We start from the raw sequence: 25,387 nt of genomic DNA, 5'->3' as shown, positions 1-25,387 counted from the left end.
TTTTCTCCCCAAAGACTGGAATATAAGGCAGGATCCATACATCTATGTTACGAATATACCATGGAATTTTTCTGTTTGTGTCTTGTTTCCCAACCAGTTTTTCTTCATACAGTTACAGAAAAATCTCACTTCTTCTGAAGCTGCCAGGTCAAGGGGGAACTGAAATAAATTTCCACTGAAAAAACCTCTTGAAATGTTTTCCATAAGCAACTCACACGTAAACACAAAAACATTTCCCAATAGTTAACTCTGTGAAGTGTGCTGCAGTTAAGAATCATTTCTCCGGCCAGGCGCGGTAGCTCACGCCTGTAATCCCAGCACTTTGGGAGGCCTAGGCAGGCGGATCACCTGAGGTTGGAAGTTTGAGACTGGCCTAACCAACATGGAGAAACCCCATCTCTATTAAAAAATACAAAATTAGCCAGGCATGGTGATGCATGCCTTTAATCGCAGCTACTCACGAGGCTGAGGCAGGAGAATCGCTTGAACCCGGGAGGCAGAGGTTGCTATGAGCCGAGATCGTGCCATTACACTCCAGCCTGGGCAACAAGAGTGAAACTCTGTCTCAGAAAAAGAAAAAAGAATCATTTCTCAGCTGTGAACCGTTTCCATCTTCCATGTCAGCAGGATGACTTTAGATATTTGCACTTTTATGCACTTATTTAACTAATACTTCATTTATACTTATAACGTAGCAGACCCTGTATTTGGCATGAGAGGTACCAAGTGGTGAACAATATAGATAGGGAACCTACTGTGGCTGTCAGTTACTTGGTAGTAGGTAAAGACCAATATGAAGAAAGAGTAGAAGAAAATGAATGAACTAGTCACGTGTTTGGAGAAGTCATTTCTTAAACTTCTAAATTAGATTAGACCCTTTTCCTACAACAAGCTCTTAAATAAACACCCAGTATATCTATAGCACAATATATATAACAGCTTTCATCAATTAGTTGTGAATTTGATGTAAGTTAGCATTAGATGCCTGATCGGTACATAGCGCCAGTAAAATACAGGTTGATTCCATGCGTTCTCCACTCTGTTCTCAAGACCCAACACGATGCCTGGTACCTTGTAGTTACTCAGTAAACGTATATTGAGTTGATGGTAAAATCTTAGTCCCAGGAACAATAATATTTGGTTTCTTGTATAGCACCTTCACTACCTTCTGTCCAGTCAGGATAAGTAAGAATCATTTTACTACTATCAGGGTCTCTAAACAGACTGAGTCTTGGAATTGGGAGAAACATGAAGTTGAACATTTCAGGGCACCTGGCACCCCCAAACCCAAGCTGTTGTCTAATTTATCTGGTTAGCATAAAACTAGGTTTGCCACTGCTCTGTAAAACTATTTCATTTCAAATAGATTACAAAAGCAGCAGGTAGTGATCACAGAAAAGTTGGAAAGTTTAGAAAATTATATATCATATGTGTTTAAGATTTTGGTAGAGGTATTTAAGGCCACCCCTATAGCCTTACTTTGTAAGTACTCATTTTTGAGCACCATCTCATAGCCTCTTTATGCAAGCTTCACTTTCCCAGTGCCCCTTACTTCACGCCACCCTATTCTACAAATCAATCTGCCCTTTTTTGATACCATGTTCTGAATCTTCCCTTCCCCCACCCTCAACCCTTGCTTTCCATTTCCATGGGAATTACTAATGACTAACAGGCTTTTGTCAGTCTAACTCTTATGCAGAAGCCCATTTACAAAGCTCATAAAAGCATAACTCTGTCTGAAGTGTTGAGAGAGTCCGTGGGCTCAGATGGAAGGCATTTTCTTGCCTTTTCCAGCTTCTAGATGTTGCCTACATTGCTTGGCTCATGGTCTCCTTCCCTCTTAAAGTTAGCAATGACCAATTGAGTCTTACTCCATTACATCATTCTGACATTGAGTCTTCTTTCTCCCTTTTACATATTTAAGGACACTTGTGATTACATTGGGCCCATCTGGATAATTCAGGAAACTCTTCCTATTTTAAAGTCAGGTGGTTAGCAACTCTAATTCCATTGGCTACCTTCTCATTTGCTGTGTAAGGTAACACAGTCACAGTTTCCAGGTATTAAGCTGTGGACATCTTTGGGGAACCATTATCCTGCCTAACACAGGGGGGTTTGTGAGTCCTCTAATTTAGTTTATTCTACCTTGCCTTGCAAGAGCTTAAGATTTTCCTTTCTCTTCTTTTCCTCTTCACCTCTGCATTAGACAGGGTTCTCCAGAGACAGAATCAGTCGGATATGTACATATACACAAGCAGATATAGATACCTAAGAGGTGATGTGTTAGGGGACTTGACTTAAGAAATTATGGAAGCTAAGAAGTCCCACAACTAGCCACCAGCAAGCTGGAGACACTAGGCTGGAGGTAGCCTGGCTCAGTCCAAGTCTAAAAGCCTCAGAATCAGGGAGGCCAATAGTGAAACTGTCAGTTCCAGGCCAAAGACCTGAAAACCCAGGGAACCACTGGTGTAAGTCCTGGAATCCAAAGTGGAGTTCTGATGTCCAAGGGCAGGAGAAGATCTGGGACCCCAGCTGGTTAGATGGTGCCCATCACATTGAGGGTGGATCTTCCCCACTTAGTCTACCAACTCACATGACATTCTTCTCAGGAAACACCTTTACAGACATACCCAGAAGTAAGGCATTACCAGTTCTCGAAGTATTCCTTAATCCAGCCAAGTTGACACCTAAAATTAACCATCAAAACCTCCCAGTTGCCAAAGGGCATGTCTCACTATTTTTTTTTCCTTTGTTCTCTCCCAAAAGCTGTGTTTCAAAAAAAAGGCCCTCTTATATCAAGCCTGTGCTTTCACATCTTGCATACTTTGAAGACTCTTCCCTGTGGCTCATGCTCTGATTTGCCTGAACACTTTCATGGTACTTTCTGATAGTTTTAGATTGACTTTAGGCCTCTTTCCTTTCCTGTCCTCCCCACAGTTTTCCTTGGTTTACCCTAGTCTTACTGTGGGATAAGGCTGAAGCTGGTGCATGTGAGACATACCAAACTTTTAAATCCATGGTTATTTTGAAGTTTTAGTAGTCTCTGTTCTCAAGATCTACTCAGTGCTTGGTTTTTCTGCAGATATACTTTTCCTTTCTTTTTTGTTTTGTATCATTTTTGAAGGAAGTATAATATTAGGAGACTGCTAGGTAGGCCATGTCCACAGGTTCTAGATTTTGATTTGATTTCACAATATTAAGAACATACTCTGCAAGAGGTATTTGTAAATGGTGACCTTTTTTTAAACAGTTCATGTTCCAGATTCCTTATTTTAACAGATCCTAAGACCTAAGAGAAACAAAAAAAAGTATTTTTAATTGTCTAACAACATGTACCAACTGTTTAGCTTTTCTTAACTGATATTAGTCAACTTGGAAGTTGTGCAAGAACTTTAGTCAATTTAAACCTTGATTGTTTTGTGGTTGTTTCAAAATTAGCTTACAATTTTGAAATAGATATTAAAAAAAAATCAGACACATTGGTGCTTTGTAGTCCTTTGTACAGATACTGTTCTTTATTTGTGTGATAGGGTACCACTGATGTATTTTAATCAGAAGAGTCACTTGCATTTAACAGAATCCCTGTGAGTGCTATGTTGGAGTATAGACTGTAGGGAGGTATGGCCTGAAGCAGAAGACCAGTAAAGCAGCTGTAATGATACTAATAAATGTAGGGGTGTCATAACAGGCCATGCAAGGAAGGCAGGTGATCAGATTCTGAATACATTTTGAAGGTAGAGCTCATAGGATTTCATGAGGGATTGGACATGGGATTTGAAAGAAAGAGAGTAGTTGAGGATAATTCCAAGATTTTTAGGCTTGAATAGACAGAAGATATGAAAGCAGCTGATTTGGACAGGAGGTTTAAAGATATATTTCTGAAAGATTAAGACTGAGATGCATCTAAGACATGTAAGAGGAATTTCAAGTAGGCCGGTGAATATATGAGTCTGAGATTCAAGAGGGAGAGAAATCTAGGATGGACTTATAAATTTTGAAGTCATTAGCATATAGATGGTTTTTAAGGCCATGAGACTACAGAAGATCATTATCCAGATAAGACTGAGTTGAGAGAGAAAGAGGTTTAGAGGCTGAGCTCTGGGCATACTACGGTTAGGAGATGGTGGGGGACGAGTAGGGAACAACAAAAGGGACTATGAAGTAAAAAGATAGCTGGTGAGGTGTAGAGTCCTAGAATCCAAATGAAGAGAGTGCTGAAAGGAGAGAGTAACTGTACTTTTCAAGTAAAGGAAATAAGGACTAGGAATTGAACATTGAATTTAGTAACCTGAAAATCATTAATGACCTTGCCAACTGTAATTTCAGTGGAGCAATGAACTGAAGATATTCGAGTGAGTTCAAGAAAGACTCAGAAGAGAAGAATTGTAGGCAGCAAATATAGACAGCACTTTTAATGCTTTTCTCATATGCTGTAAGACATGTAAAACAATCTATGGGGATGGAAGCGGAAAGGAGAAGCAGGACAAGAGCGGGTATCTCTTGTTTTTGTTTTCAATGGAAAAATTACAGCAGGCTTATATGCTGTGGGAATGATGCAGTAAAGAAGAGATGGAGAAGGAAGACACTAATGATGGAGAAGGAAGACACTTTCTGGTTTAATGACTTTGAGTAGAGATGAAGAGGCAGACTCCAGTCCACAAATGAAGATGGAAGTGCTGATAAGGCCTACTTGTTAGAGGGGAAAGTAGAGTAAGTAAGCAGGTAGACTGAGTAGGTGGATACATGCATGATGATAGTACCCTGTGGAAATCCTTTTCTGATTGTTTAGGTGAGAGTAGGATGGAGGCAGAAATAAGGGAAACTAGAACAAAAGGAAGAGCTACTGAAAATCATCTACTAGACTAGGTGGGACGGGGGCAAGTTGGAGAATGGTTGTGGGAATTTAGTGTGACTGCCAGACAACACCTTGAGGTGAGTGGTTATACATTTTAGAGTGAGACCAGTCAGCATCATGGTGCATTTTTCTTTTTCTTTTTCTGTTTTTTTTTTTTTTTTTTTTTTGTAAATAGAGTCTTGCTCTGTCACCAGGCTGGAATGCAGTAGCGCCATCTCAGCTCACTGCAATCACTGACTCCCTGGTTCAGGCAATTCTCCTGCCTCAGCCTCCCGAGCAGCTGGGACTACAGGCGCCCGCCACCACGCTGGGCTAATTTTTGTATATTTAGTAGGGACAGGGTTTCACCATGTTGGCCAGGATGGTCTCGATCTCCTGTCCTCACCTCTTCCCACCTTGGCCTTCCAAAGTGCTGGGATTGCAGTTATGAGTCACCGTGCCCAGCCTAATGGTGTGTTTTTCTTGAACTACATTTTGCTCCACAAAAGTAGGTACAGGTAAGTGAGGCGTTGAGAGTGTATAATAGGAATACTTTAAAATATTATGAATGCCTGGGCCTCACCCACCTTCAGATATTATTTGTTTAGTTGAGGAAGGGCCTGGACACTGAATTTTTTTAAAGCACCCAAGATAATTCTAAGCAAAGTCAGAGTTGAGTCGCTGGAGTATTACATAGCTTTTGCCTAAAGCAGTTAGGAATATGGATCAATTGTTGTGGGCTATAAAGCTAAAAAGGTAAGTTTAGTTGTGTTTTATTCATTTTTGGATAATCCTGGTCTAGAATTTTTGGACTTGGGAAAGTTCCCAGGATGCTTAAAAAAGATGAGAGTAAAGAAAATGTCTGACATTGGTTCTGTGGTTTACAGGTGCACACACACACACACACACACACAAAGAGAGAGAGAGAGGAAAAGAAAGGAAAATGTCATCTCTGCTCCTATCATGGGAAAAGTATCCAGAAATTTTAGATGTAATATTTTAGGCATTGGAAAATTTTTAAAAATTATACTAACTTAGGCCAGGCATGGTGGCTCATGCCTATAATCCCAGCACTTTGGGAGGCTGAGGCAGGTGGATTACACGAGGTCAGGAGTTTGAGACCAGCCTGGCCAACATGGTAAAAAGCCGTCTCTACTAAAAATAAAAAAAAAATTAGCCAGATGTGGTGGTGGGCACCTGTAATCCCAGCTACTCAGGAGCCTGAGGCAGGAAAATTGCTTGAACCCAGGAGGCAGAGGTTGCAGTGAGCAGAGATCGCACCATTGCACTCCAGCCTGGGCAACACGAATGAAACTCCATTTAAAAAAAAATTGTACTAATGTGGATAGAAACAAATCAATGTATAAATCTTTAGCAAATATGTTACATTATATTTTTTGGCATAGAAGATTTTTCTGCTAAGTTTTAGCCTGAAGCATTTTGTGTGTAAAATTTAATTCCTGACAGAAACAAAGTAGAGGAGAATGCATTTTCAATTTTTGATATGAAACACATTAATAAGGTTACTGAAATATTTTTAGTCTGTAGATGGATTACTACTATAGACTAAAAATAATATACTATACCACTACTATACTATAAAAATAATATACTATAGTACTAATAATATACTACTATAGAACAGAAAAAAATAATAAAAAGAAACATGATGCTTTTTCCAAGATATGCAAATTATCTTGTTTTGAAACTAGATTTTGAATAAAATGGTTTCCTAAATATCTTTTCCTCTAAAGCAGTAAAGACTATGGGAGAGTTTACTATGATGTTGGCAGACAACAATTTCTTAGTACACAGAAACACAGCTACATTCTTCTATTTTTGGGAAAGGAGACATACAACTTTCAAGTTTAGAGAACATTCATTTTATCAGCTCATGAAGTTAGAAATTCACAGTGCTATCTATGTACATAGCAGACACTCAGAGCAGGATAGTTGGATCAATAAGCGAGTATGCATATACTCCTTTTTTTCTGAAAAGTTGTAAAAAATTTGCTTTGAAATAAATAACTATTACTTATTTCTTTTTATGAACAAGGCAGAATTCCCAGTCTTCAAATCACAGGAGTTTTATTTGAGCAAACTTCAAGCAAAAATTAGATATCTTCCATTTTGCTTCTTTTCCTACAGAAGAGAAGCAGGAAATCAAATACTGGGGGATATACTGCACAAGTATAACTTCAAGAAACCCAAGTCAGTGCAAACAATTCAAAAAACAATGGAACCGAAGACAGTGAACCTTCCAGGGATGCTACGGACATTTATCCCCTCTGCTGACATTTATGTTTCTGTAGTTGAGGTTCAGTTATATCACAGTTTAGACAACTCCCTAGAAACAATGATCCCTGTTAAAGCCGATCCAGAAGCACAGGAATTCCTTTGATGAACTCTAAGAGACTGGTAACAATACCTCCTGAAGGGCCATGTTGCTAGGTAACAGCTTGTTTCCTTGGTCACAGTGAATCCACGGAAGACCCCCAAAAGAGGTTGCAGATTCTTGGTGGACAACTTTCGTATCCCCTCCAGGGAACATGGTGAAAAATGTCTTCAGAAAAATAGCTTTATGAAGGCAAGAGGACTTTTTGCACCTGCAAGACATGTCTGAAAGGTAGGAAAATTAAATTAAAAGTGACCTTCGTCATGAGTTGAGGGAGAGAAAAAAGCCAAACAAATGTAGATAGTGTTACCAGATTAAATTTTCTTTAGACACATAAAGTCATGAAGCTTGCATTACTGATTATGGTTCCTTGAAAGAGAAGCAAACTCAGCTGCCACTGTCTCCCCTAATACATGGTTACAAATGCAGTGCAGTTTCTGTGATCATAGTTGTGATGGAGAGAGGTGGGCTTACTCCTTTAGTAATGGTATATCTAAGAGACATAGGACTCTTCAAGAAAGCATTTGTGATTTTCATGAGAAAAATAGGCAAGATAGCTGAAAGGCAGTATCTATCAGTGTTTCAGTTTAAATGAAATTACTATCATAAAAACATGACTTATACCAGCTCATTAACGCCACAAATTAGATTAAATAGAGGCCAAAACCCAATATTTGTTTCCTCGCTCTTAAATTTCACAGCTGTCTGTGTTTCTCAAACATGCTGATAATTAAACAATATACAATTGGGGATTTGCAGGTTTCTTGAATTTTTTTTATATTAGTATATAACCTGGCTCTCACTTTTTAAAAACTGATATTTGCATCTTCAGTTTTCAAGATTAAGTACATCGTGGTTTCATAAAATTGTATAAAACTTAATTCTAGCTTCCATTTACTACCTATAATTAAGAAATGAATTGTGTTTAGGTAAGGGATTAGAATATCAAAGGAGTGACAGAAGTTCTATTTGTTTACCCAACTCTGGATATCTCAGTCTCAAGATCTTTGATTTTAATATTAAAAATTAAATGTATATTAATTTGGAGAAATTAGCATACAAAACAATAGTTTAAAATGGATAGCAGTTCTGTGCAAAATTGTAAACTTCATTTTTTCTCTACTTGCTAAAACTCTTTTAGTACACTGTAACAAAAGGTTTATTTGTTCCATATAAAATAATCTTTACTATCACCATCTTTACTATCACCATTGTTATTTTTCAACCAGTAAACCTTTATAAAATGATATTAGAGACAGCCTAAAGAGTTATACCCAGGATATGACTTATTTTTATTTATTTATTTTATTTTATTTTTTATTTTTGGATACACAGTTTCACTCTGTCACCCAGGCTGGAGTGCAGTGGTGCAATCTCAGCTCACTGCAACTTCTGTCTCCCAGGTTCAAGAGATTCTCGTGCCTCAGCCTCCCGAGAAACTGGGACTGCAGGCCTACGCCACTCCACCTGGATAATTTTTGTATTTTTAGTAGAGACGGGTTTCACTATGTTGTCAGGCAGTTCTCAACCTTGTGAGTTCAGATAATCCACCCACCTCAGCCTCCCAAAGTGCTGGGATTACAGGGGTGAGCCACCACACCCAGCCTACACCCAGGATACCACACAAACTTTAATTTTCAAATTGTGAAAGGCAAAAGGAGGAAGGAGGGAAGGAAGGGAGGAAGGAAGGAAAGAAGGAGGGAGGGAAGGAAGGAAGGAGGGAGGGAAGGAAGAAAGGAAAGGAGAGAGTAAGAGAGAGGGAAGGAGAAAAGTTTCCTTGATGCCAGTATTTCTTCAATCACATTTCTGCACATCATGAAACAAGAATCTTATTCATCCCACCTTCCTAAAACACTGTCAATTTTATTTGGCATTTTATTGTTTTATTTCTGCTAGCAAGATCTACCTCAACCACATATTTTCTTTTAGTATCTGTATTCTTCTAGCTCATAGTGCTGTATGTGGTTAAATTTTCAAAGCTGTAACAACATAGGAAGTAGTAGATATTGCTCAAGTATTGAAAATTTCACCACCTAAGCTGCAGCTATAAATGTTGTTACGATAAAGCTCTAAAAATTTCTAAATGTAATTTCATAGAGGGAACATAGAGATAGTTCAGTCTATCTTCATTGGTTCTGTTATTTGAATATATCTTTTGCTTCTGTAAATGTCAGTGTACCCACTAGTAGCTATTGAAGTTTACAAGTTTTACCTCTAGAGAAGTGTTATAGGTCTTTGTTCTTTTACTTTTGTTGTGCCTTAGTTTGATGGCCCATAAGTGTTTAAAGAATGTTTATGGGGCTAAAATAATAGGGACCTGCAAAATGTATAAGAATAAAAATTGGGTCACATAAAATCTGACTCATTCAGACTGAGGTAGAGAAAAAGCAATTGCAATTGTGAATTTTTCAAAATTGAAATTTATTGTTGTATGCTTTTAGAATCAATGATCTAAATCATTTAGGACACATCCATTGAAATCCTAGGCTTTGGGATAAGTGAAATATTTTTGGAATATCTCTAAAACACCTAGCTTTACAGAATAGTTCACAGATAATTATTTACTCAATTTACATGTTTACTTCCAGAAACTTAATTTAAAACTATCAGTATATAGTAATAATCTTCAAATTTAAAAATCTAGCAAATTTGTCAGTGTAGAAATCAACAATTTATAATATCAAATTTCTTCCTGACTTTATGATAGCTCTGAGAGTACTTTCAGTTATCCCATCACCATGTCTGGTATGCAAAGAGTACAATCATGACCCATTTTACAAACAGAATACAAGCATAGAGAGGACAGAAATTCTGGGTTTTAAATATAAAAATAAAATGGTCTAAGAAATCAGAGAGGCTGAATTCATATTTCCTTTCATCCAAATTTAATGCTATAGAGTTCATAGTAATTCTATTCTAGCCCATGCCTCAGAAGTACCTGGCTTTGGCGTGATTCCACTGAATTTGAGACTCTAGCTCAATATTTTTTGGAAGGAGAAGGAGGCTGAGAGATTCGAAAGTGTGCCCTTTGCTAATTGAAAAATAAAGTTGAACATGCTTTTCTTCCTTCCTTCCTAAATACAAAGCCCTCATGTTGAAGCAATGAATATAAACGGAACATTTAGAAACTGAGTCATATGCTATACTATTTTGACAACCCTACATGTCTTAAAGGAGCCCATGACCTGTGTATGATGTGTGCTCAACATATCTTTAGGCAACTTAAGAGCTCAACTTCACCTTAGAAAGTGGACCATCTGTCACTTCCTCCTTCACTCGCCTTACAAAGTTACATAATCACCAACTTGACATTTTAATTAAACAGATAGCAACCGTTGCTGCAGACAATTTATGAGGCTTATAAATTTGTGATTGTAAAGAACATTGCAATTTTCTGATGAAAGGGCTCATGAATTGATAAGTTATATTATCGTTGTTCATCCAGCAGTCTCAGCTCACCTGATCCTTTTTGTTAGCCATTCTACATCTTTTTTCAACCAAGACTAGATGGCCAATTCAGATAACGCCAGCTGTTTTAAAGACACTATAAATCATGGCTGGCAAATGCTGTACAGTTTCAGCCATGGCACCTTCTCCATGGCAGCTTTATATTGGAACATTAATAAAATTAATTCCTCTTTCATAAAGGTTTAGATTTGTAATTTATGATAACTGTTTGTTCACTGCAGGCAGAAAGATTAAAAATGAGTAAACCAATATACCAACTAAACTGCATTTGTCTGGTTTTATTTTCCTTTGGAGAGGGGAGGTGGGAGCATTTAAAAAACAGTTTGATGTTATCTGGAATGGCGTTCTCATAAGTTCTACTACTGAGGGCTTAACTTTTGTTTTCTGTAAATAATAACTGCTTGAATTTATATGTTCTATTAACTAGTACAATTATTTATATGTGTTTAAGTGAAGTAATTAAAATAAGAAAAATCAATATTAATGATTTTTCTTAATAACAACTGCACCCTAATACTGATAGATCTCTTCAGTTATTTAAGGAATGACAGTAGTTATCTGCATGTTGTATGAATTCTAGTGGTCATTTACTAATGTAACTCGAGCAAGTTACCCCATCTCTCTGTGCCTAAATTTCCTCATCTTTAAAGTAAAATAATGTTTCACTGGGTGATTGGAATGATTAAATGAGTTAAGTCATATAAATAACTTAGTATAGTGCCTACCACATAGCAAATGTCAATAAATGTAAACTGTAGAAGTATAATTTTAGTAATAGCAACACTTGTCATTATAACAGTAATATTACAAAACAAAACACCCATCCCTGAGACACAGTCCACATTATCTCTGAATATTAAAGATACAGAACTGAGGGTCAGAGATTATGCTAAGTGCCTTGACCAGGGTCATAGCAGTCACTGTTTTTCAAATTCCTAGGACTTGCCGGTCTCGCAGTTTTGACTTCAATGATGTGCACATTAAGGCAGTTGTAGATGGAGAAGTTTGAGTTATACAACCTGGAAGGTACCCTATTTTTTATTTTATTTTTAAAACTAAATGATCAGAAATGATCTCGTTTTGCTGAGATTTCTCCAAAGGAGCAGACTGAAGAAAAATTCCATATGGAATTTATAATAGAAGTGACAGAACTAAGATTCTGAGAATGTCCCAGAGGTTTTTAACACAAGCTCCTTCCAGCACACTGCCCTTTATCTCGGTACCCTGGTGTGGTGCTTGGAGTAATACAAGAATGTAAGGAAAGGATCCAGACTTTGGGGCCTACAAGCAGATTTCACACTCAAAGACAGTCAGACTAGTTGTCTATTGATTGGAATTTTCTTAGCTGAAACACAACCATTCTTCAATTCATTTTTCAGTCCATTCTGAAAAAATGAAATGCATTGAGAGAGAGAGAAGAAAGAGAGAGAGGGAAAGAGGGAAGGAAGGAGAGGGAGAGACAGGGAGAGAAAGATGGTAAGGGTGTTAGCTGCCTACTTATTTGTATTACTAAAGTTTTAATTGCCTTCTATTATTAATAAATGCCTGGTCATTACCGGGATAATGCCATAAAGAGTTTTAGTTTAAACCAGAAAGAAATCTATGATGATGAAAGTAAACTAAGATGATGAGATAATTTTCACTTATACTTTTAAACTTAATTTCAACTTGAGGTTGTTAAGCTTAGTCTTGCAAAACTACACAAGATGGTATAATAAAAACCCAATCAACTGGATCTTTTTTATCAAATCTTGTAATTATGTGAACTTTATTTTCCTTGTGTCCTACTTTAAGGAGATTATATAAGCAAGATAAAACCATGTCTCATACTTTAGAGGGAGACTTCCAGGTTACTCTATTAACTGAACCCCTCATTGTGTAACCATCATTGGAGTTTGTCATCACAAGACAAAAGTCACTGAAGAAGGATTTACCCATATTCATTGTCCTTATTTTTCATATTTTATTTTGGCAGAAAATGGCTAGCATATTTCAGTAAAGACAAAAGAACCCAAAAGTCAGTTAAACTTTCACTCCTGTTAATCCTCTGATATATTATTCTATTTCTCCTCAATTTTCTCTCATAATTACTGGCTAAAACTCCCGTTTTAGATGGCAGGATTTATCTGCTTTAGGAATAATAAGATTCAGAAATTTTGAGTTTGTTTCTCTAATGTTTGTTAATTTGTTTTTATAACACGATGCTTTTTGATAATTTCAAGAAGCAATATCCAAACTGTTAAATAATTGCTCAAGTGAGAAAGAAATGAGATGCATATATGTTATGATTGTTTTACATAATTAAGACCAAATTATTGACTTTTGAATTTAGTGGCAGACACAGAAACAATTTTCTTCTTGATCATACGTCACTTAAGAAAATTTAATTGGGAGGCCCAGACAGGCGGATCACGAGGTCAGGAAATCGAGACCATCCTGGCTAACACAGTGAAACCCCGTCTCTACTAAAATACAAAAAAAAAAAAAAAAAACAAAAAACTAGCCGGGCGTGGTGGCAGGCGCCTGTAGTCCCAGCTACAGGGAGGCTGAGGCAGGAGAATGGCGTGAACCCGGGAGGCGGAGCTTGCAGTGAGCCGAGATCGCGCCACTGCACTCCAGCCTGGGCGACAGAGCAAGACTCCGTCTGAAAAAAAAAAAAAAAAATTTAATGGCACAGTAATGATATTTTTAGAATATGAAGCTTTTTAAAGAACGATGCTATTTTAGAACATAATCGCTGTGCTCTTCTACTGTACTACTAGCTCAGTTAATAAGTGAAAAATGAAAGATGTTTCTGCATTGTACTTCATGAAGGCAACCTTAATGAACAAGAGGTGTGTGGTTTCCTATCAGCGAAATTGCTATTAGAGTCATAACAAATGTGCTAGAAATAGAGAATACTTTCTCTTAAGATTCTTGGAGACTGAAAATAGTCTACTAAGAGAAAAAAAGAGACCGTAACTATAGAAAGATGTGATTGCTAGTTTTACTTCACACACGAAAAATATTTAGATTAAAAATTTAAAATTATTGGCTTAACATAATGTACAGCATCAATTACAGAAAGAGAAACTTATCACTCTTTCTAAGGAGAAAGGGAAAAGTGTAAGAATAACAATGAATGCTAAACCAGAGAATTAGTATAAAATATATTTTACATCTCAGTGGTATAAATATAGGAATACAAGGAGAATTGGACTGTTGTAAGGTGAAAGGGTTGAGTGACATTCCAAAGTGAGTAAAATTGATTAAAGAATCTGACATTTTAAGTCGTTTGCCACTAATCTGAGGAAATATAATAGGCTTGGGGAAAATCTCAGGAAAATTTAAGTTCCAGAATCATGCAGAGATTTTAAGAATGGCTATACATGCCAGATCTGCAACTGTAGCTCTACTAGGAATGATGTTCCAACATCAACATGAGGGCTGTACTCCTTGGTATCTTATAAGCGTGTGTGTGTATGTGTGTCTGTGTGTGTGTTTTCTTTTCTTTTTTTTATTTTATTTTTTATTTTATATTATTATTATACTTTAAGTTCTAGGGTACGTGTGCATAACGTGCAGGTTTGTTACATATGTATACTTGTGCCATGTTGGTGTGCTGCACCCATCAACTCGTCAGCACCCATCAACTCGTCATTTACATCAGGTATAACTCCCAATGCAATCCCTCCTCCCTCCCCCCTCCCCATGATAGGCCCTGGTGTGTGATGCTCCCCTTCCTGAGTCCAAGTGATCTCATTGTTCAGTTCCCACCTATGAGTGAGAACATGTGGTGTTTGGTTTTCTGTTCTTGTGATAGTTTGCTAAGAATGATGGTTTCCAGCTGCATCCATGTCCCTACAAAGGATGCAAACTCATCCTTTTTTATGGTTGCATAGTATTCCATGGTGTATATGTGCCACATTTTCTTAATCCAGTCTGTCACTGATGGACATTTGGGTTGATTCCAAGCCTTTGCTATTGTGAATAGTGCTGCAATAAACATACGTGTGCGTGTGTCTTTATAGCAGCATGATTTATAATCCTTTGGGTATATACCCAGTAATGGGATGGCTGGGTCATATGGTACATCTAGTTCTAGATCCTTGAGGAATCGCCATACTGTTTTCCATAATGGTTGAACTAGTTTGCAATCCCACCAACAGTGTAAAAGTGTTCCTAATTCTCCACATCCTCTCCAGCACCTGTTGTTTCCTGACTTTTTACTGACTGTCATTCTAACTGGTGTGAGATGGTATCTGATTGTGGTTTTGATTTGCATTTCTCTGATGGCCAGTGATGATGAGCATTTTTTCATGTGTCTGTTGGCTGTATGAATGTCTTCTTTTGAGAAATGTCTGTTGATATCCTTTGCCCACTTTTGGATGGGGTTGTTTGTTTTTTTCTTGTAAATTTGTTTGAGTTCTTTGTAGATTCTGGATATTAGCCCTTTGTCAAATGAGTAGATTGCAAAAATTTTCTCCCATTCTGTAGGTTGCCTATTCACTCTGATGGTAGTTTCTTTTGCTGTACAGAAGCTCTTTAGTTTAATTAGATCCCATTTGTCAATTTTGGCTTCTGCTGCCGTTGCTTTTGGTGTTTTAGACATGAAGTCCTTGCCCATGTCTATGTCCTGAATGGTACTACCTAGGTTTTCTTCTAGGGTTTTTATGGTGTTAGGTCTAACATTTAAGTCTCTAATCCATCTTGAATTAATTTTCGTATAAGGAGTAAGGAAAGGATCCAGTTTCAGCTTTCTACTTATGGCTAGCCAATTTTCCCAGCACCATTTATTAAATAGGGAATCCTTTCCCCATTTCTTGTTTTTGTCAGGTTTGTCAAAGATCAGATGGCTGTAGATGTGTGGTATTATTTCTGAGGACTCTGTTCTGTTGCATTGGTCTATATCTCTGTTTTGGTACCAGTACCATGCTGTTTTGGTTACTGTAGCCTTGTAGTATAGTTTGAAGTTAGGTAGCGTGATGCCTCCAGCTTTGTTCTTTTCACTTAGGATTGTCTTGGCAATGCGGGCTCTTTTTTGGTTCCATATGAACTTTAAAGCAGTTTTTTCCAATTCTGTGAAGAAACTCACTGGTAGCTTGATGGGGATGATATTGAATCTATAAATAACCTTGGGCAGTATGGCCATTTTCACGATATTGATTCTTCCTATCCATGAGCATGGTATGTTCTTCCATTTGTTTGTGTCCTCTTTTATTTCACTGAGCAGTGGTTTGTAGTTCTCCTTGAAGAGGTCCTTTACATCCCTCATAAGTTGGATTTCTAGGTATTTTATTCTCTTTGAGGCAATTGTGAATGGAAGTTCATTCCTGATTTGGCTGTCTGTTTGTCTGTTACTGGTGTATAAGAATGCTTGTGATTTTTGCACATTAATTTTGTATCCTGAAACTGCTGAAGTTGCTTATCAGCTTGAGGAGATTTTGAGCTGAGACAATGGGGTTTTCTAAATATACAATCATGTCATCTGCAAACAGGGACAATTTGACTTCTTCTTTTCCTAACTGGATACCCTTTATTTCTTTCTCTTGCCTGATTGCCCTAGCCAGAACTTCCAACACTATGTTGAATAGGAGTGGTGAGAGAGGGCATCCCTGTCTTGTGCCTGTTTTCAAAGGGAATTTTTCCAGTTTGTTTCCCATTCAGTATGATGTTGGCTGTGGGTTTGTCATAAATAGCTCTTATTATTTTGAGGTACATTCCATCAATACCGAATTTATTGAGTGTTTTTAGCATGAAGGGCTGTTGAATTTTGTCAAAGGCCTTTTCTGCATCTATTAAGATAATCATGTGGTGCTTGTCTTTGGTTCTGTTTATATGCTGGATTACATTTATTGATTTGCGAATGTTGAACCAGCCTTGCATCCCAGGGATGAAGCCCACTTGATCATCGTGGATAAGCTTTTTGATGTGCTGCTGAATCCGGTTTGCCAGTATTTTATTGACGATTTTTGCATCGATATTCATCAGGGATATTGGTCTAAAATTCTCTTTTTTTGTTGTGTCTCTGCCAGGCTTTGGTATCAGGATGATGTTGGCCTCATAAAATGAGTTAGGGAGGATTCTCTCTTTTTCTATTGATTGGAATAGTTTCAGAAGGAATGGCACCAGCTCCTCCTTATACCTCTGGTAGAATTCAGCTGTGAATCCATCTGATCCTGGACTTTTTTTGGTTGGTAGACTATTAATTATTGCCTCAATTTCAGAGCCTGCTATTGGTCTATTCAGGGATTCAACTTCCTCCTGCTTTAGTCTTGGAAGGGTGTAAGTGCCCAGGAAATTATCCATTTCTTCTAGATTTTCTAGTTTATTTGAAAAGATGTGTTTATAGTATTCTCTGATGGTAGTTTGTATTTCTGTGGGGTTGGTGGTGATAGCCCCTTCATCATTTTTTATTGCGTCTATTTGATTCTTCTCTCTTTTCTTCTTTATTAGTCTTGCTAGCAGTCTGTCAATTTTGTTGATCTTTTCAAAAAACCAACTCCTGGATTCATTGATTTTTTGGAGGGTTTTTTGTGTCTCTATCTCCTTCAGTTCTGCTCTGATCTTAGTTATTTCTTGCCTTCTGCTAGCTTTTGAATGTGTTTGCTCTTGCCTCTCTAGTTCTTTTAATTGTGATGTTAGAGTGTCAATTTTAGATCTTTCCTACTTTCTCTTGTGGGCATTTAGTGCTATAAATTTCCCTCTACACACTGCTTTAAATGTGTCCCAGAGATTCTGGTATGTTGTATCTTTGTTCTCATTGGTTTCAAAGAACATCTTTATTTCTGCCTTCATTTCATTTTGTACCCAGTAGTCATTCAGGAGCAGGTTGTTCAGTTTCCATGTAGTTGAGCAGTTTTGATTGAGTTTCTTAGTCCTGAGTTCTAGTTTGATTGCACTGTGATCTGAGAGACAGTTTGTTATAATTTCTGTTCTTGTACATTTACTGAGGAGTGCTTTACTTCCAATTATGTGGTCAATTTTGGAATAAGTGTGATGTGGTGCTGAGAAGAATGTATATTCTGTTGATTTGGGGTGGAGAGTTCTATAGATGTCTATTAGGTCTGCTTGGTGCAGAGATGAGTTCAATTCCTGGATATCCTTGTTAACTTTCTGTCTCGTTGATCTGTCTAATGTTGACAGTGGAGTGTTGAAGTCTCCCATTATTATTGTATGGGAGTCTAAGTTTCTTTGTAAGTCTCTAAGGACTTGCTTTATGAATCTGGGTGCTCCTGTATTGGGTGCATATATATTTAGGATAGTTAGCTCTTCCTGTTGGATTGATCCCTTTACCATGATGTAATGGCCTTCTTTGTCTCTTTTGATCTTTGATGGTTTAAAGTCTGTTTTATCAGAGACTAGGATTGCAACCCCTGCTTTTTTTTGTTCTCCATTTGCTTGGTAGATCTTCCTCCATCCCTTTATTTTGAGCCTATGTATGTCTCTGCATGTGAGATGGGTCTCCTGAAGACAGCAGACTGATGGGTCTTGACTCTTTATCCAGTTTGCCAGTCTGTGTCTTTTAATTGGAGCATTTAGTCCATTTACATTTAAGGTTAATATTGTTATGTGTGAACTTGATCCTGCCATTATGATATTAACTGGTTATTTTGCTTGTTAGTTGATGCAGTTTCTTCCTAGGCTCGATGGTCTTTACATTTTGGCATGTTTTTGCAATGGCTGGTACCGGTTGTTCCTTTCCATGTTTAGGGCTTCCTTCAGGGTCTCTTGTAAGGCAGGCCTGGTGGTGACAAAATCTCTAAGCATTTGCTTATCTGTAAAGGATTTTATTTCTCCTTCACTTACAAAACTTAGTTTGGCTGGATATGAAATTCTGGGTTTAAAATTCTTTTCTTTAAGAACGTTGAATATTGGCCCCCACTCTCTTCTGGCTTGTAGAGTTTCTGCCAAGAGATCTGCTGTTAGTCTGATGGGCTTCCCTTTGTGGGTAACCCGACATTTCTCTCTGGCTGCCCTTAAGATTTTTTCCTTCATTTCAACTTTGGTGAATGTGGCAATTATGTGTCTTGGAGTTGCTCTTCTGGAGGAGTATCTTTGTGGCGTTCTCTGTATTTCCTGAATTTGAATGTTGGCCTGCCCTACTAAGTTGGGGAAGTTCTCCTGGATGATATCCTGAAGAGTGTTTTCCAACTTGGTTCCATTTTCCCCCTCACTTTCAGGCACCCCAATCAGACGTAGATTTGGTCTTTTTACATAATCTCATACTTCTTGCAGGCTTTGTTCATGTCTTTTTCTTCTTTTTTCTTTTGGTTTCTCTTCTCGCTTCATTTCATTCATTTGATCCTCAATTGCTGATACTCTTTCTTCCAGTTGAATGGAGTTGGTTACTGAAGCTTGTGCATTTGTCACGTATTTATCGTGTCATGGTTTTCATCTCTGTCATTTCGTTTATGACCTTCTCTGCATTAATTATTCTAGCTATCAATTCTTCCACTCTTTTTTCAAGATATTTAGTTTCTTTGCGCTGGGTACGTAATTCCTCCTTTAGCTCTGAGAAGTTTGATGGACTGAAGCCTTCTTCTCTCATCTCGTCAAAGTCATTCTCCGTCCAGCTTTGATCTGTTGCTGACGATGAGCTGTGCTCCTTTGCAGGGGGAGATGCGCTTTTATTATTTGAATTTCCAGCTTTTCTGCCCTGCTTTTTCCCCATCTTTGTGGTTTTATCTGCCTCTGGTCTTTGATGAGACGTACCGATGGGGTTTTGATGTAGGTGTCCTTCCTGTTTGATAGTTTTCCTTCTGACAGTCAGGACCCTCAGCTGTAGGTCTGCTGGAGATTGCTTGAGGTCCACTCCAGACCCTGTTTGCCTGGGTATCAGCAGCAGAGGCTGCAGAAGATAGAATATTGCTGAACAGCGAGTGTACCTGTCTGATTCTTGCTTTGGAAGCTTCCTCTCAGGGGTGTACTCCACCATGTGAGGTGTGAGGTGTCAGTCTGCCCCTAGTGGAGGATGTCTCCCAGTTAGGCTACTCAGGGGTCAGGGACCCACTTGAGCAGGCAGTCTGTTCCTTCTCAGATCTCAACCTCCGTGTTGGGAGATCCATTGCTCTCTTCAAAGCTGTCAGAGTCGTTTGCCTCTGCAGAGGTTTCTGCTGCTTTTGTTGTTGTTGTTGTTGTTTAGCTGTGCCCTGTCCCCATAGGTGGAGTCTACAGAGACAGGCAGGCTTCCTTGAGCTGCTGTGGGCTCCACCCAGTTCGAGCTTCCCAGCGGCTTTGTTTACCTATTTAAGCCTCAGCAATGGCGGGCGCCCCTCCCCCAGCCTCGCTGCTGCCTTGCGATTAGATCGCAGACTGCTGTGCTAGCAACGAGTGAGGCTCCGTGGGCTTGGGACCCTCTCGGCCAGGTGTGGGATATAATCTCCTCGTGTGCCCGTTTGCTTAAAGCGCAGTATTGGGGTAGGAGTTACCCGATTTTCCAGGTGTTGTGTGTCTCAGTTCCCCTGGCTAGGAAAAGGGATTCCCTTCCCCCTTGCGCTACCCAGGTGAGGCGATGCCTCGCCCTGCTTCAGCTCTCGCTGGTTGGGCTGCAGCAGCTGACCAGCACCAATTGTCCGGCACTCCCTAGTGAGATGAACCCAGTACCTCAGTTGAAAATGCAGAAATCACCGGTCTTCTGTGTCGCTCGCGCTGGGAGTTGGAGACTGGAGCTGTTCCTATTTGGCCATCTTGCTCCACACCAAAATTCAGCGTGTGTGTGTTTTCGTTTATACTATTAGATGCCTTTTTCTAAGACACACAGTCTATGCAGACACCCTTACCTTTCATTGGAATTTGTCTTAAGAGACCATTAGCCATAAAAATTTGCTTAGAACTATGAAAAGAAGTAAAAATCCTTCTAAAATCTACAGTATTATCTTTCTTGTAGGGGAAAACATTATGCCTATAATTTGTTGTTGGTTGTGTTTTTTGTTTGTTTGTTTTCTGTTTCTTTGTTTGTTTTCTAGACAGAGTCTCTGTTGCCCAGCCTGGCATGCAGTGGCACTATCTCGGCTCACTGCAACCTCCGCCTTTCGGATTCAGCAATTCTCCTGCCTCAGCCTCCCAAGTAGCTGTGATTACAGACACACCCACCACCACACCCAGCAAATTTTTGTGTTTTTAGTAGAGACAGGGTTTCGCCATGTTGGCCAGGCTCATGTCGAACTTCTTACCTCCAGTGATTCCCTCCCCTCGCCTCGGCCTCCTAAAGTGCTAGGATTACAGGTGTGAGCCACTGCACCTGGCCTATTGTCATTTTAAACAAGGATATTTACATTAAAAAAAACTATAAAACAGATATATATATATATATGAACACTTTAAGTTTTTATTTTACTCAGCTCCTCAGGTCAAAACACAAGTAACAAGTAGTCAAGAGATTTGTCCATCTAATTCATCATACTACTCTTCTCCAAGTGAGACCCACACTGGGTCAGCTCCATCAAGGAAAAGAACATTCCACCCACGTTTGAATTCTGGAATGTCATCCTTGGTAAATATTTTTAATTAACTCTTTACCTGATGATAAGTTTATAGAACATATTTTATTTGATATTCAATGTTTTAAAATAAGTGTATTAGCTGTTTACCCATACCCTTGTAATTGTGAGAGGAGAAATGAAAGGTTGACACTCTCAGTCCCAGTTCAAAGAGTAAAATAGAAAGAAGCTGGATTGGAGGAAGGAAGATCAAAAAGGAGGAGAAGATGAGTAGAAAAGATAATGACTGTTAAAACCAAAACGGCCCTCCTTCCCTTCTTCTGCTGAGTGCAAATTCTGTCTCTAGTCTGAGATTTACTTTCCTTTCTTTCTGGAATTTCCTTTGTCTGCAAGATACATTTTTCTTTTCTGCCAAACTCACCACTTCTAAGACATTCTTTCTAAGCCATCTAACTGGAACCATACATGCTTCTTCCCCCTTCCCTTCATACATAATTATTCCAGGCATCCCACTGGCTTAAGGTGAGTTATTCAAATGTCTACCTACCAAATTACAGAGAATTAGTTTTTCAAGCACAATTATCATGTTTTATTCAATTTTGTATCCCCCGTGTTTAAAGGAGTGCCTGACATATAATGTGGTAAAATATATATTTTTGAATAAAATGTGATGAAGCATGCTAGCATCAAAAAATATTTATTGAAGAATACATTAATCAATTGGCCTATCAGAATTTAAATAAAGAAAAATTTCAGGGCAAGACACAAATATTCATTCTTCCTTTAGGAAGAAACAACTGTCACACAGCTGCACCAATCTGACAACCTTACATAGCAATAAATAAAAACATGCAGCAGCTCATTTTCCTACAATGTCAGAAGTTCCAAAGTCAACCACTTGGCTCCTTAAAAAATAAACAGATTTTTGTATAAAAGTAGATATCTGGTGAAAAATGAAAATTTTCCTCTCAAATACAACTTTAGCTTAGAACAATTTTTCTTTTCCCAGCACAAGCCTCATGAAATAGAACAGAGTCCATGGGTATGGCAATCCTAGGGAACTTAACTTCCAAGAAATTTTTATTCTATAATAGAAGCAAGAAAAGAAAAATTCCAAATGCACATAAGGTGTTGGGAAAGAGGCTTCCATAACTATATAAGCTGAACAGCTAAGAGTAGAAAAGATAATAGAAAAGATAAGGAATAAACACGTGTATAAACAAACTCAAAATATTTAGTTTAAAAAATGTTAAGTATTTGGAACAAATACTCTGTTTTTAGAACAGAATTTGGCACAAATACTCTGTTCTTTAGAACAGAATTTGGCAAGTGCTGCCCCCAAATAAGTTGGACTATATTCCTTAATCATCTAAAATGTTTTGTGTTTATTGTTTTCCGAAAAGAATAGTACAAAAGGATGAGTTCACTCCTTGAAAGCACATTAGCAAATCCTCAGAATATCTCCAAGAATTGCTCAAGCATAAGTTAACTTTTTAGTGTTACTGATAAGAAGGTAGACAGCTTTTGTTACTGGTTCTATTTTTAAAATGAAGATATTGGGATATTTGTTGGAGCAAGGCCAAGGTCATTGAGTGAGTAAGTAATGCAGCTAAAACATTAAAGTTTAATTATTCTTAAAAAGCCAGCTCTTCTCAACTTATTTTGGGGCAGCACTTGCCAAATTCTGTTCTAAAGAACAGAGTATTTGTTCCAAATACTTAACATTTTTTAAACTAAATATTCTGAGTTTGTTTGTACACGTGTTTAACTTTGGCTAACAGAAGAATGAATCTATGGTGTAAATATTTAACATAATATTCTTTTCAAGTAATATGCCTTTTGTTTGTGTTAACCTTGAAATAATCACAAGTTATATAAAACACTGGAATTTTGATTGATTACAACCTCAATGTTAGTAAACAATTAAAATTGCCCCAAATATGATCTTGGCACATGTTCTAGTCAGTAACATACTGTCCAGAACAAGATGGCTATACCTAATATATTTCATTCAGTTTGAACAACACATTTTGAGAGCAATGTCAATAAGTTGAAAATCTTTCCAAGAAAAACCACCAAAACATTGACTAATTTACAGACGATTATCTATCAGTAATCATTGAATGACTTTAGAGAGAATGGCAACTATTATTAAACATTTAAAACTGTAATCATATGTGGAGGGTTTCTCTGTGTAGCCTTAAAAAGACATAACTTGTACAATTGGAGCAAGTTAGAGGGATTATATAATAAACAGAGTCCATGTAATGAAGACATCTTAACAATTAGAACTGTTATAAATGGAATGAGACTGCTCATGGGATATTCAAAAATATTAAAGAATGATTTATATAAATTGGGCTAAACGGGATCACGAATTGGGTACATATATTTATTCATGCTATCATTTACCATCAAATGTAAATCAGTTGCAGGTGTTGAGAATGCAAAGTTGAATAAAAACACATAATTTAGATTCGATAAGATGATTTCCATGAGCACACCATTAGCTATTTGGAGTTCAATTTGGCTAAGTGTTTGGCATGGATTTACACTACCTTTACACATGGAAGTAAATGAACTACATATTGCCAGATGATAAAGTATTTCTCTTTTCTCTTGTTTTAAAGCTTCCATCAGATTCTTGTAAGTACCTCACTTGGAACAAGGTAGAACAACATGACATTCAAGGAAGTCAACTGCGTTGCCCAAGAGTAAGAGAAGGTAAAAGAATGAATGTGTACCTTTTTCGTGTACATCCTCTAAGTAGAATTTTTTGTGGAATTTTCCTTTTTCAAGACCATAGAATTGTTGATATGTAAAGCCACCTTTGAAAGCATATTCTTATAACTGATTATATAAATAACTAACATTCAGTATTAATATTGGAAAAAGATTGAAAGATAAAGAAGAACCTGTCACTGACTATCCAGAATAACCACTGTGACTTTTATTTCCATTTACTCTTTTATTGTAAAATATATACACACATACATATATGTATTTTTTTATTTCTTCTTGTTTTTCTCACTTAACAGAATGATATTGTCAGCATTTCTTCCATGCCATTAAACATTACCTAAAATATATTTTTTAAAGCTTGCATAACTTTCCATCATATCATTAAATGTATTTAACCAATAATCATTGTTGGAAATTTAGTTTATTTACTATTTTTTATGATAATGAATAATACTGTCATTTCAATTGATGACTTTAAGTTGACTTAATTCTATATATTTTTTTTTTCCAACAGCATCAAAATAGAATCTAAATGCGTTAGTCAGGGTTCTCCAGATAAATGGAACCAATAAAATACACCTCTCTCTGTCTCTTGGTATTTACATCTCTCTCTATATATACATCTATATACCAAGATATATATATATAAAAAGAGATAGATAGATAGAGGGATAAGACTTATTACAGGAATCACATGATTATAGAGACTGAGAATTCCTACAATATGCCGTCTATAAGCTAGAGAAACAGGGAGGCCAGTGGAATAATTTGGTCTGTATCTGAAGATCTGAAAATCAGGAGAGATGATAGTGTCACTCCATCAGGGTCCATCAGCTCAATGGGTTACATGATGCCTGCCCACATTGGTGAGGGCAAATCATTGCTCAGCCTGCTGATTCAAATGCTCATCTCTTCCAGAAATGTCCTCTCAGGCTGTGATGGATAAATTTAATTTAATGCAATGTTAAATTGATTGCATTAAAGGATAACTAGATAAACTGGTAAAGCATTATTTCTGGGAATGCCTGTAAGGGCATTTCTGGAAGAGATTGGCATTTGAATCAGTGGATTGAGTAAGGAAGATCTGCCCTCACCCAGTGTGGGTGGGCACTATCTAAGTGTTTGAGGACCTAAGGAGAGCAAAAATGCAGAGAAACAATGAATTTACTTTCTCTTTTGGAGTTTGGGACACTGATCTTCTCCTGGCCTTGGACATAAGAACTCGAAGGTCTCTGGCTTTGGGACTCTAGGACTTGTATCAGCAGGCTGCCAGATTCTCAGGCATTCTCGGGTCTTCATCCTCAGACGGAATGATACCATCAGCTCTCCGGGTTCTTAGACCTTCAGACTCAGACTGAGTTATACCACTGGCTTCATGGGTTCTCCAGCCTGCAGACAGCATATGGTGGGACATCTCAGCCTCCATCATTATGTTAGCCAATTCCCATAATGACTGCCCTTTCATCTATCTATCGATCGATCTATCTATCTATCTATCTATCTATCTATCTATCTATCTATCTATCT

The 25,387-nt window shown here is 37.7% G+C and overlaps 1 protein-coding gene across 1 annotated transcript in view; it reads left to right on the top strand.

The window, feature by feature from the left end:
* The first annotated feature begins 7,323 nt into the window (after nt 1-7,323).
* The window catches only part of LOC113224930, a 34,149-nt gene continuing 16,085 nt past the window's right edge, over nt 7,324-25,387 (top strand). Inside the window, exons 1-3 of the mRNA XM_026454842.1 lie at nt 7,324-7,460; nt 21,020-21,171; nt 23,749-23,842. Of these exons, the coding sequence (XP_026310627.1) occupies nt 21,160-21,171; nt 23,749-23,842 (106 nt within the window). The 5' untranslated portion in view covers nt 7,324-7,460; nt 21,020-21,159. The remainder of the gene's footprint in view (nt 7,461-21,019; nt 21,172-23,748; nt 23,843-25,387) is intronic.

This window comes from Piliocolobus tephrosceles, chromosome 2 (assembly GCF_002776525.5).
Source record: "Piliocolobus tephrosceles isolate RC106 chromosome 2, ASM277652v3, whole genome shotgun sequence".
Lineage (NCBI taxonomy): Eukaryota > Metazoa > Chordata > Mammalia > Primates > Cercopithecidae > Piliocolobus > Piliocolobus tephrosceles.
The sequence above is the reverse complement of the archived record's forward strand: the minus strand, read 5'-3'. Positions and strand labels throughout refer to the sequence as shown.